Source organism: Epargyreus clarus, unplaced genomic scaffold, assembly GCF_041222505.1.
Source record: "Epargyreus clarus isolate Ecla_fem2 unplaced genomic scaffold, WU_Ecla_fem_2.2 ptg000025l, whole genome shotgun sequence".
Lineage (NCBI taxonomy): Eukaryota > Metazoa > Arthropoda > Insecta > Lepidoptera > Hesperiidae > Epargyreus > Epargyreus clarus.
The window spans coordinates 1,152,501-1,165,667 of record NW_027332232.1 but is presented as its reverse complement, the minus strand read 5'-3'; the positions used below and the strand labels follow the sequence as shown (position 1 = coordinate 1,165,667).

The following is a 13,167-nucleotide window of genomic DNA, read 5'->3' as shown; positions in this document are numbered from 1 at the left end:
GCGGATCTGCGCGTTACTAAAAAATCGCTGTTCTGCACTTCAGCACGCGCATTACATTCCCATGTTAAAAAACATGTTACGACGGCCCGTGGAATATCGCCCTACAATAATCCTTTCTGCACTCTGCTCTTGTACCAAACACGCCAAAAGAAGTATAACTTCTATAACGGTTTTTAAAAAAACTTTCTTTATAGTATCCTAATGGGGTTGATTGTTGAGTAGCTAAAATGCAGATGTCCCTGTAGTTCCGGCAGCAGAATAGGGCTACGGTATCCCCTGCCTGTCGTAAGAGGCGACTTAAAGTGGGTTTCTGTTTTCTGAACCTTCAAAAGGTACAGGGTACCTTTTGAAGGTTGCCCCTCGTTAACAAAAAAAAGCTAAAAATGCTAAAACAGGTGTCCAAACAGAAAGGCATACTGCATACCTTTTTTAGCCGTCTTAAGGGTTGATCTAAAAATAACAGTGACTCAGATGCTTCATTATATCTAATTAAAAGTTTCATAGTGCTTCCTTCCAAATTAACGGATTATAAACAAAGTTCCAACCCTTAAGGGTTAATTTTGCAAAAACGGGGAAATAAGTATGACATTGTTTACAACCAGAAAGTCAAACATTAATTTTCATAGACTTTGCTTCATAATCGGCTTCCTTCTAAACAAACTTTCAACCCCTATATTAACCACATAGAGATAGATTTTCCATAAATGGTGTAAAAGTAGCTCTACTATTTCGAACCAGAAAGCTAAATGCAAATTTTTACAGTCCTTGCTGCGAAATGAACGGATTTTAAAATAAAGTTCTATCCCCTATTAAACAACCTTAAGGGTTGATTTTTAAAAAAACGGTGTAATATGTGTTCTATTATTTTCAATCAAAAAGCTAAATACCATTTTTCATAGACTGCTTCAAAATCGGCGAACTTCCAAACAAACTTTCAACCCCTACTTTACCTTCTTAAGGGTAGATTTTCCATAAATGGTGATAAAAAAGTTCTATTATTTCGAACCAGAAAGCTAAATGCAAGACTCCTACACTATACTGCAATATAAAAACTCATAATAATATATATACTCATTCAAACTTTTCTTGAATCCTTTCGCAATCTTCAATATTAACCTTACACGATCATTTATATTGTACAATACGTGATATTGCGCAATAAAATTGATCGTATATTAACCTTAAACGATCATTAAAATTTATATAAAATTGATCGTCAACTGAACGTTTGACAGGTAAGAACAGTTTGTATGGGAAAATCAAATTGTCGTTTTTAGTATTTTTCTTGCAATTTTGTTATATTTTCTCATCGTTTATACCTTCCCAGGACTTCCACGAATATTTCAAGACTAAAATTTGTCAAATCGGTTCAGCCGTTCTCGAGTTTTAGCGAGACTAACGAACGGAAATTCATTTTTATTTATATAGATCACAGTCAACGCTAGTTGTATATCCCTGTTTTCATGTTCTTAGTAAAAAAAATATAGTTGAAAAGAACTAAAGAACACGCTTTTATAGAAATCAAACTAAAAAATATAAAATAAACTTAGAATTTTTTTAATGAAAAATTGTATTAACAACAAAAAAGATATATTTAATTGTAAAAAATTGATGATCACTCGCGTGCGAGTATAACATGGTTGTGTTGAAGATCTTATATCCGGAATCATTTGAAACTATGAACTCAACCATGTGACGCGAATATAAAGATGTAATTTGAAGGTGGTAGAACCCTTTGTGGTTCGACTCCGGCGGCACCACCGCCACACCTATTTCTACCTAATAACAGCAGTGTTAGGGCCTGCTGTGTTTCGGTTTGAAGGGTGTGGTAAGGGAGACAGACTATTCCGAGGCGTTCCAGCTTAGTCCTCAGGGGTAGCGGCGCATCTGTGGCCGACCTCAGGTAGGAATATCTTATCCAATCTGGGGTTGATTACAGATGTCCATGGGCGGCAGTAGCCACTTATCATCAGGTGGACTTATATTGTAAAAAAAAAATTCAAAACCGTCGGAGTTGATGAGTGATTAGCTCTTTGGTGAAGATATGTATATTTTATATCACTCACTCGCGAGCTACTCGAGTATGCGATTTTATGTAAGTACTCGAGTACTGACTCGAGTCGACCTGACTCGGCACATCTCTATAGTCCGCCATTGCATTGAACTGTCAAAACTTTAAAAATCCTATGTACATTGGTACTCGATAATCAATAAAGTTTTTCTCATTACAGAATGTCGTCGCGTCGTAACGGCTCCGTGTCGCGAGCCGCCGAGGCCGCGTCGAAGAACAGACTGCACATGGATAGGAATCCGCAGCACTCCAGGATAACCGGTGAGTGGTAATGTCGTGTGGTATAGTCCGCGCCAAACTTCTAGTCCGCTCTGAAGTTGTTGCGCGCAGGTTTAGTTAGCATGTACTCCGTAACGTAAGGGCACACTAACGCAGCTATGTGCCCGTGGGCGAGAGCGGGCAGCGGAGTCTCGCGCTATCTTGGTCTCGCTAATATCTTCAATTTGCTATTGCGACGCGACTTGTTTCTATATTCGGAGCGGACTAGCAGTTTGGCGCTGACACTAACAGCATAGAACCTATACTAAAATTATAAAGAGGTAAAGTTTGTAACTTTGATTGTTTGTTTTTGTTTGTTTATTTGTAAGAGCTAATCTCCGAAAATACTGAACCGAAAATGAAACTTCTTTTACAGTCAGAAAGTTACAGAATTCAGGCGTGCTATAGGCTATATTTTATTATAATTGAACAAAAAGTCCAGAGAAAAATAGTGGCATGTGTATATCAAGTCGGCGGTTATTGGGAAAGATGTGATGCTTTACCGGCGTGCGCTGACTAAACGGTTCGGTATAGACGAACATAGTGTTCATCAAAGATGTTGGTCTCTAATAGTCCTCACAACATAATTGCATAACAAACACACTGAGCGGCACGGCATCTTGGCCAAACTTATAACAAGCGATAACAAATTTTAAGTGTGTCTGACTTTGTTCTTATTGTATAAGCGGATAGAAATAATGTTCACGTTAATCCTAAGAAGGTAATAACTAAATTGAAGTGCATTTTGGTTTGGGTTCTGAATTTTAGTTGAACGGTGTCATTTATTCGACGAACTCAACGTTTTAAATTGTGTTCTGGAATTTGCAAGTGTGAAGTTATCAAAGTTCTTTGGTTTTATTGTGATAAATAAACATCTAAAGGTGCCCTAGGATCCATAAAAATGCCTTCCTTACCAAATCAGATGTCACAAGCAGTGGCATTAGTCGAACAAGGGATGACACATCGTGCAGCAGCAACTATCCATAACGTACCACTTTTTCGATGCAATATGCACTAAAACGGTACCAAGAGACCGGCCGCTGCACATGCAGACCAGGCAGTGGCAGTGTACGTTGCACGTCACCTAACGAAAGCTTTATTGTGTTAGAGATTTTAAGAAAACGCTTCCTTACCGCTGTTGAGATCCGGCAGCGGCTTAAAATCTCCAGGAATGTATGCTGGATGCAGGATGTATGCCAGGGATATGAAATGCTAGTGAGCGTACGGTGAGAAGACATATGGCGGAAGTTTATTTAAAAGCAAGAAGACCAGCCCGAGGCCCACAGCTTGTCCCACAGCATAGAGCAGCTCGGCTTTAATTTGCCCGCGAACATGCTAACTGGTTTTATGAACAATGGACTAGGGTTTTGTTTACGGACGATCGCTTTAAATGCACCTGATGGTAGACAACGTGCTTGGAGAAGGCAAGGTGAAGGATATTTGGCGATTGCTATCACTCCAAAAGTTTTGGTGATGACTCTATAATTGTATGGGAGCGCGTTAGTTTTGATGCTCGTACAGAATTGGTCATCGTCAATAACGCTCGATCTGCAACACGATACGTCGAGGGCATCCTTAAAGAACATGTTGTACCCTTCGGAATGTTTATTGGATATGACCAATTCATTTTAATGCATGATTCGAGTACCTTCAAGAGGTTGGTATCCAAAAATTGCAGTGGCCAGTCGATTTAAATCCTATAGAATACATTTGGGGTAAGCTAAAAACGTCAATTAAAACAGCATCGAACCCGCCACAAAATGTTAGCCAGCTTCGAGATGCTGCACAGACTACCTGGCGCGACTTATAGCAAGTGGACATCAAAAAGTCACCCAAAACAAGCCAGACCGATTGCAGACTTTCATAAGGGCTAAAGGAGGAAACACACGATATTAAAAAGTACAACACGCTATCAAAGATCAAACAGTTATTAATTACTAGCACTCAAAACTGCAGTGTTTAATTTTGTGTATATGTGACTGACTATGCGCTTAAACCTCATTATAAACTTAAAAAATATAGCTCAAAAAACTAAAAAACACGCTTTTATGTTAAAATCAACTAAAAAGCAAAAAATAATCTTCAATCTAGGAATCAATTAAGGAACAGTAAATAGTATCATTGTGGAAAAAGTGTGGGGTGCTCCATTTATCAGGTTCGAAAAGCGCCCCACACTTTTTTAAGTTTAAAGTGGATAGAAATCGGGTTCAAAGATTCCATTCTGTTACGTACATACATACAACCCAAGCTAATAAAAGCGTGTTAAAAAAACATTACTTATGAGTAAAAATAAATTAAAGACATTAATTGGATGACGATCAAAATTGGTCTAAACTTGCAGTGAAAACTGAAAAAAAAACTAAAGTTATCATAATTTTTATACTTGACCAAGTTTCCGTGCCTGTGATTGTATATAATTAACACTGCTGTTATTAGACAGGGATAGGTGTGGCGATGATGCCTCCGGAATCGAATCACAAAGGGTTCTATCACCGTCAGGATATCAGTTGGGTGTTTATACAATTAAAAAATGTCTTCTATACTAATAGCACATACACACACACACAAATACAATACATAAATAAACAAATACCCAGACCCAGGACAAATATGCAAATTCATCATGTCTGGCCGGAGATCGAACCCTGAAGCCTTTGCATGTTAGACCAGTATGGCGACCGCTCCGCCACACGGGTCATCATTCTCTCTGTGTACCCATAATTCGTGTAGAATATGTTTTTTTAATTTTGTCTTTACCACAGATCCATCAAACCCAGCCGGCCGTCGGAAGGAAATCGACAATGTGATGAAGAGGGCGCGGCAAGCGTCGCCGGGCAGTTGGGACAGGAAGCTGTTGGAAGTGGAGGAGAAAGATCCCAACAGGTGAGTCAGACGGCTAACCGTAGATAGATAGATAGATAGGTAGATATATATTCTTTATTGCACACATCAACAGAACATAACAATGATATACAATTATATTGTTAATCGTATTCAATATATAGTTATCGCCAAACTGCTAGTCCGCTCTGAAGTTGTTGCGAGCAGGTGTAGTCATACGATTTGCTATGGCGCCGCGATTCATTTCTATATTCAGAGCGGACTAGCAGTTTTACGCGGACTGTACGTCTACAACTGTCTATATGTGGCCGATATCAAGTAGGTATCAAATCTTAACGGGGGTTGATTATAGATGTCCATGCGGCAGTGGCTAGTTTTTTTTTATAATATAGGAGTAGCAGACGAGCATGCTATCCAGATGGTAAGCTACTGACGTATGGACATCTGTAATGAACCCAATCTAGGATTAGATATTCCTACTGAGGTCGGCTACAGATGCGTTGCAAATCCTTTGGACTAAGCTGAAACGCCTTGGAAAAGTATGTCCTCCTTACCACTCCCAATACTAATAATACTGCGTATTCTGTAGCTGATCTCAGGTAGGAATCTAATCCTATCGTGGGTTGAATATAGATGTCCATACGGTAGTTAATAGCTACTTGCCATCAGGTGTACTGCATGCTCATCTGCTACTCTACTTTGCTGCTTATTGTATAAGAGTCCTACCTGCGGTCCAGCACAGATTCCTTGTTACTTTTGAGGACTAAGTTGGAAGACCTCGTATAAATGTGTCATCCTTACCACGCCCTTCTAGTCATATCAGCAGTACTACACTGCTGTTATAAGGCAGTAATAGGCGTGGTGGTTACCAGAGTCGAACCTTGAAGGGCTCTGTGACCATTAGGGATAGGAGACCTGCCTAGGAATAATCACAGATGCATTGCACTATGTCTCCCTTACGCACCCTTCAAACCAGAATGCAGTAAGTCTACCAGATGAATGAATTTGTAAATTTATTTATTAGACGTCATTTTTAAATATCTGGTCTTATCCCTCGTTCCCTCTTCATTCATTCACTCATTCATTCATCAGATAATGTTATTAAAAAAAGATCTCAATGGTTTGTGTAAGTCTACCGAATTACACTTGGCCGGCGCGGTGGACTATTAACCTTTGAGAGGAGACCGGAGTACAGCAGTGGGAATTGGGATAGTATTGAATTATTGATACAGATTGATGACGATGATTATCACTCACTTAAAGGCTGGTATAGTCCGCGCAAAACTTCTGGTCCGCTCTGAAGTTGTTGCGCACGGGTGTAGTCAGAGAGTCAATAAGGTCGAACACAACGACAAGCATATACTCCGTAGCAACAGTAAGGCTGTTTTTCCACCGCCACCTTCACCGAACCGATACAAAGAACGAGATGACGTCGCCGAAGTAGCGGTACATATTTTTTACATTGACTATAGCCGCTTGTCCACCGCACGTCCGTCGCCCGAGCACCGTCATCCCGGCCGCTGATATTTCGAGTAGATCGCCGTGAACGCTAGATCGACACCGAGATCGAGATTTTGACGGGACGATGTGCCGGCAATGTAAAACACATTTGAACTTGTCCATACACTGCCGTCACACGCGTGACAGCTGGAACAAACTAAACCGGCGATATTGGTCGCGGTGGACAAACTATCGCCGTCACGTCATATTAAAATCGGCCCGAAATCGGGCCGTGCTATATTCGTCCCGCTAATATCTACAGTTTGCCGTTGTGACGAGACTCGTTTATATATTCAGTATAACATTATTAAAAAATTACTCAAAGATGTGTGTGAATAATTTATCAATTGGACTATGGCCTAACGCTGTTTGTCCACCGCCACGGAGCCGATACCGAGAACGAGATTATTTAGGGCCGATCTAAATATGTCGTGACGGCGATAGTTTGTCTACCGCGACCGATATCGCCGGTTTAGTTTGTTCCAGCTGTCACGCGTGTGACGGCAGTGTATGGACAAGTTCAAATGTGTTTTATATTGCCGGTACATCGGCCCGTCAACATCTCGGTGCCGAACTAGCGGTCACGCCGATCTACACGGAATATCGGCGGCCGGGATGACGGTGCTCGGGTGACGGACGTGCGGTGGACAAGCGGCTATAGTAAATGTACGTACGCTACTTCGGCGCCGTCATTGATTATCGGTATCGGCTCGGTGATGGTGGCGGTGGACAAACAGCGTAACCCAGCGAGGGACAGTAATGGTCGACGGCCACACAGTAAAGTCAGTACAGTACGGTTGATTGTCAACAGATGGCGCCACACGGGCTACAAGCAGATGTACATTGATGGCTCGGGATCGGCGTCGCCGCGCCGCTCCCGGTCGCCGGTGCCGGGGAGACGGTCCAGGTATTTATATCATTCATTCATTGTATCATTCATTCAGTCATTCATTTGTGGTAGAACACTGTGGTACGACTCCGGCGGCACCACCGCCACAACTATTTCTGTCTCATAATAGCAGTGTTAAACGGTGCTGGGTTCTGGTTTGAAGGGTGTGGTAAGGGAGACATACTTTTCCGAGGCGTTCCAGCTTAGACCTCAGGGGTAGCGGCGCATCTGTGGCCAACTTCAGGTAGGAATATCTAATCCTACCTGGGGTTGATTACAGATGTCCATGGGCGGCAGTAGCCACTTACCATCAGGTGGACTGCATGTTCGTCTGCTAGTTACTCTTATATTATAAAAAAAAAATTCACGCACTGGGGCAGGGCTCGTTGTGAGGAGGAGAGGAGACTCGACGGTTGACAACGACGCTTTAGTAGTTTATATCGTTGTAATATAATTCTTCTTTACCTTTTACAATTTCCATGTAAAAGAAAGCAGTGATAGCCCAGTGGTTAAGAAACTCTGCCTCTTGATCGAGGGGACCGAGGTTCAAATCCCAGCTCCTATGATTTTCTAAAGTTATGTGCGCATTAAAAATTAATTATCACTTGGGTAAAACGGCGAAGGGAGACATCGTGAGGAAACTTGCATACCTGCGAAAACTTAAAAAAAAAGTTTTTAAAGGTATGTGAAGTCTACCAATACGCACTTGGCCAGTGCGGTGGACTATGGCCTAATCCTTCTCATTCTGAGAGGAGACCTGTGCCTAGAATTGGGACAATAACGGGCTGATGATGATGTAAGGGATTAAAGCGTTCACCTACTCACTGATTCATTCACCAGGGATTTTTGTTTGATTATTACAACACCGAACAAAGCTCGGTCATTCAGGTACTCTACTAATCTATGTATAGGTCAATTCACCTCATCATTCACTCCTTCGTTCACCAGGTCCCCAGTGCCGGTGACCCGTCGTTCCCGGTCGCCGCTCACTCGCCGCACCCGCTCGCCGGTCCGCCGCACTCGGTCGCCGCTCGGGCGCCGGTCCCCCAGGAAGAGCCGCTCCCGATCGCCGCGCCGGAGCCCCAGGCGGAGCCCTAGACGGAGTCCCGTTAGGTGAGTGTGAAGGGGAGGGGCTGATTTGAGGCCGTTAGAACGAGAGTAGCCTAACTACAAAAAACATGATATACAATATGGAGAAAATTAAAAGAGTGCAACATTTTTAAATTACGAAAATACAGATAGGTGAAAAAAAACGCTTTCTACACTCACAGCCCCACACTAGGATTCCCTGTATCGTGGGTGCTATGGACACACACAGACAAATACACAAACACCCAGACCCAGAAACAGAAATCTAAATTCATCATTTAGAAATCTGTCTGGCCGGGGATCGAACCCGGGACCCTCTGCGCGTCAGACCGGTGACCGCTCCGCCACGCGGGTTGTCATTAAAACACAGTTAGGCCACTCTGGTAATATACCAATAAAAGTGTTTAACTGATAGACTTTAATGAAGATGTGTGATAAAAAGAATTGCACTTGAAGGTGGTAGAACCCTTTGTGGTTCGACTCCGGCGGCACCACCGCCATACATATTTCTGCCTAATAACAGCAGTGTTAGGCGCTGCTATGTTCCGGTTTGAAGGGTGTGGTAAGGGAGACAGACTTTTCCGAGGCGTTCCAGCTTAGTCCTCAGGGGTAGCGGCGCATCTGTGGCCGACCTCAGGTAGGAATATCTAATCCTATCTGGGGTTGATTACAGATGTCCATGGGCGGCAGTAGCCACTTATCATTAGGTGGTCTGCATGCTCGTCTGCTACTCTTATATTAAAAAAAAAAAAAAACATGTTTTCTTTCAACACTAATGTTTAAAAAAATGTCGCCAACAATAAAAGTATTTCAAAACGTGTCTCCATGCTAAAATACAAATTATACAAAATGAAAAGGTGATTTCGTCGCCTTGGACGGGTCACCCCTTATTTTACCGGTGGGTATGTGTCTGTTTAGACCCAAGAAATGATTTTTGAACATCCATATTCTATCATAATCATAATCATATTAAGTTAAGATTAAAACTACTTCGCAACAATCTGCTACAAATATGTATGATGGTATATATTTTAAACCATGCAGTATGTACCACCCTCCCTCCCACAAAGGATGCGTGCAGATGCAAAATATTAAAAATATACACCACCATACATACCACCACCCACCAACACGTGTTTCGCTCCAAAAACCGTGTTTTGGAGCGTAATAGCATGGATTCCCGCAAAGTAACGCCTGATACAATTAACTGTCTAATATGCATATTCTGTTATGTGATATTTGATTATATTGGACTTACCAAACCATTTCCAATATAATAATCACTTATTCCCTTGGAGCCCTCATAATATGCTAACTGATCTAATTGTAATTGTAAACAGACGGAGCCCAGCGCGGAGCCCCCGCCGCCGGCCTAGCCCCCGCCCGCGGCGCACTCGGCCTCCGCCCCCGCCGCGCGGGGTTCGTCCTCCTAGCCCCCCGGACCCTAGGAAGGTGAGCTATATCAAATATTATGATTTATGTGGAGCCTCTTCTTATAAACTTGGAAGGTGGTACAGCCCTTCGGGGTTCGACCGGCGGCACCACCGCCACACTTATTTCTATTATAACAGCAGTGTTAAGCGCTGCTGTGATCTGATTTTGAAGGCATAGTAAAGGAAACATACATACGAGGCCAGGAGTAGCAATACTAATATTAATACTCAGGAGTCAATCAATTTATGTAATTTATGGACATCTGTAAACATTGGACATCTTTAAAAGGCTATCTGGAGTTGCTTCCAAATGTCCATATGGCAGTAGCTACTCACCGTCAGGCAGACTGCATGCTCGTCTGCTACACCAATATTATAAAAATAAAGAAAAAAGTTAACCCTGCTGTGTTCTGGTTTGAAAGGTGTGGTAAGGGAGACAGACATCCCTTATTTATGTTCAATCTATTGAACGAAAGATCGACTTTCGTTCTAGATATAACAAAATTTTATATTTGGTGGGCAGGTAGAAATTGGATGGATTGATTATTAGAATAATAACAGGCATTAGACCTCAAGGAGTAGCAACCCACCCGTCTGTGAACTATCTCAGATAGGCCTTATCTGGGGTTGATTACAGATAGTGGAAAGTGGAAAAGATTATAGATATACATGAGCGACAGTAGCCACTTACCATCAGGTGGACTGCATGCTCGTCTGCTACTCGTATATTATAAAAACAAGTTACAGTATTTTCTTAATGTTTAATTAATGTGTATCCACTTGTCCACAGTCATCGGGATCTGGTTCTTCGGCGAGCAGCTGTTCGGACGAGTCCTGCTCCGTCTGCTCGGCGAAAGTCAAGAAGGGTCCACCGCCACCCAAGAAACCTGGGTATGTGGAATTGATCATTAATTTATTTATTTATTATTAGTTGAATCAAATAGTGATTTTCATTATAATAAGCGTTTATTAAGTAAAAACGAAATGTTATTACTAAACTTCTGCTTTCCGATCTGTCACAGGATTTTGTCTCTTGAAATGTAATAGACATGGACATTTGATTTTTTATAAATTGAGAGTAGAGGTGGGCGTTATCACAACAAATAATTAAAATTTTCATAAGTTTGATAATAAATGCGACTTTCCCAAACAAGATGCCGCTATTTTTGACGTTATTCGCTTTTTCAAATCGTAATAATGTTTAGATTTTTACAATGTATTTACTGCATGTATTGTGAAAATTTGAACTGTTTACCTATTCTGGTCGAATAGATAGAGCGGAAAAACCTACGTTTATTTCGAACTTTTGATTGTTATAGGGGCCACCATTATACATACTCTACATTACATTCTACATTATACATACGCTACATTATACCCATGTATACCCCTACCCTGGATCTCTTTTTATACAATATTACTTTCCTCCTATTTGTAAACGGTTGCCTGGAAGAGATCGCTATTTAGCGATAAGGCCGCCAGTTGTACCTTTAATTAATGTTTATTGTGTATTTTTGTTTGTTACTATAAATCTGGTGTACAATAAAGAGTATTGTATTGTATTGTATTGTATACTCTGTAAAAATTCAAATTTTTATCTAGTATGGATCAGGAGACACACAGACAGCGGAGGCTTAGTAATAGTATTCCGTTTTTAGGGTTCTGTACTCAAAGGGTATGTAATGTGTGTGTACAGTTTTGAGGGGTGAGGTAAAGTCGTTAAAAATAACCAAACCCAACGAGTGCAGTTTGAACACTAAATTTTATTAAGTAAAATGCTTATTCTAAATAATGAGTAGGTATGTGTGCGCAATACATATATACGTACATACATGCAGTAAGAAATGCGCCATCAGCAATACCACCATGTACGATGTGGTAGCTCGTACAGGGTAGAAACGGAACAGAATAGTACGAAAGTCTCCGTGTGCGAGTTCGACTTGTACTTGGCCAATTAATACCGTTTGGGTACGGAACCGTAAAGCCGGCAACAGACTCATGCGAGAAGTCTCGCCCAGAAATTGCGCGAGAACTGAGAAGGCATAACACTCATGCGACCTTCTCATTCACATTGTTGACTGTTCTCCAGAACGGACGTCAGTGCAGCGGCTCTACCTACATAACAACATACAATTCTGAAGGTGGTAGAACCCTTTGTGGTTCGACTCCGGCGGCACCACCGCCACACCTATTTCAACCTAATAAAAGTAGTGTTAAACACTGCTGTGTTCCGGTTTGAAGGGTGTGGTAAGGGAGACAGACTTTTCCGAGGCGTTCCAGCTTAGTCCTCAGGGGTAGCGGTGCATCTGTGGCCGACCTCAAGTAGGAATATCTAATCCTATCTGGAGTTGATTACAGATGTCCATGGGCGGCAGTAGCCACTTACCATCAGGTGGACTGCATGCTCGTCTGCTACTCTTATATTAAAAAAAAAAAAAAAAAAATGTTACGGTCGCACTGAGACCGATTAAAGAATGTAAAGCGTGTGATGTACTTTTTTCGCGTTCTCGGCGAGATTCTCGCGTGTGTCTGTAGCCGGCATAGATTAGTAAAGATTACTCACTCCTAACAAGAAAATGTAACCAGTGTTGAGAATTGAAATTGTCAGTCATCTATTTACATGTTTGAAAAATATTAAAAAAATGTAGTTTTTAGATCATTTACGAATGAATCGATATTTCTCCGAATTTTTTTCTTCGATTTCGTGTTTTTGCACCATTTAACTGCGCATGTCGGCATTGTTCCGCGTAAATTACACCATGAAAGCCATTAATTAATTTTATACTTAGTAACTTCAATGTTTTATTAATGCATATTAATATTATTAATATATGATTTTCTATTATTGTATAATTAAGATGTTGGAATTGATGTTTTGTTTATTTTGTTTATTTATAATCCTTATAGATTGAAATAAACGATTATTATTAAATGGCTGACAGAATTGTAAGCCGTATAAGCCATAAAATGGCTTCCTTAAATTACAAGGCAGTGAGATATCTATACTTATCTATGGTAGCCAGCCTTACAGAAAGAAACAGAGACGTTACTAAATGATGTGTTTGTTGTTGTTCAGTGGTCGTGCG

At 41.2% G+C, this 13,167-nt stretch overlaps 2 protein-coding genes across 4 annotated transcripts in view; one reads left to right on the top strand and one right to left on the bottom strand.

Moving 5' to 3' along the window:
• LOC140752767 (uncharacterized) overlaps nucleotides 1-13,167 on the bottom strand; it is a 222,898-nt gene that overhangs the window by 86,771 nt on the left and 122,960 nt on the right. The window lies entirely within an intron of this gene.
• LOC140752750 (uncharacterized) overlaps nucleotides 1-13,167 on the top strand; it is a 29,708-nt gene that overhangs the window by 7,904 nt on the left and 8,637 nt on the right. For 2 of the 3 annotated variants that reach the window (XM_073087091.1, XM_073087093.1), the window contains 7 exons: nucleotides 2,232-2,332; nucleotides 5,092-5,212; nucleotides 7,482-7,577; nucleotides 8,508-8,672; nucleotides 9,989-10,100; nucleotides 10,872-10,972; nucleotides 13,158-13,167. The exon at nucleotides 13,158-13,167 is cut by the window's right edge and continues 117 nt beyond it. In XM_073087091.1, the coding sequence (XP_072943192.1) occupies nucleotides 2,233-2,332; nucleotides 5,092-5,212; nucleotides 7,482-7,577; nucleotides 8,508-8,672; nucleotides 9,989-10,100; nucleotides 10,872-10,972; nucleotides 13,158-13,167 (705 nt within the window). In that variant the 5' untranslated portion in view covers nucleotide 2,232. The remainder of the gene's footprint in view (nucleotides 1-2,231; nucleotides 2,333-5,091; nucleotides 5,213-7,481; nucleotides 7,578-8,507; nucleotides 8,673-9,988; nucleotides 10,101-10,871; nucleotides 10,973-13,157) is intronic. The other variant, XM_073087092.1, reaches the window with a different exon arrangement.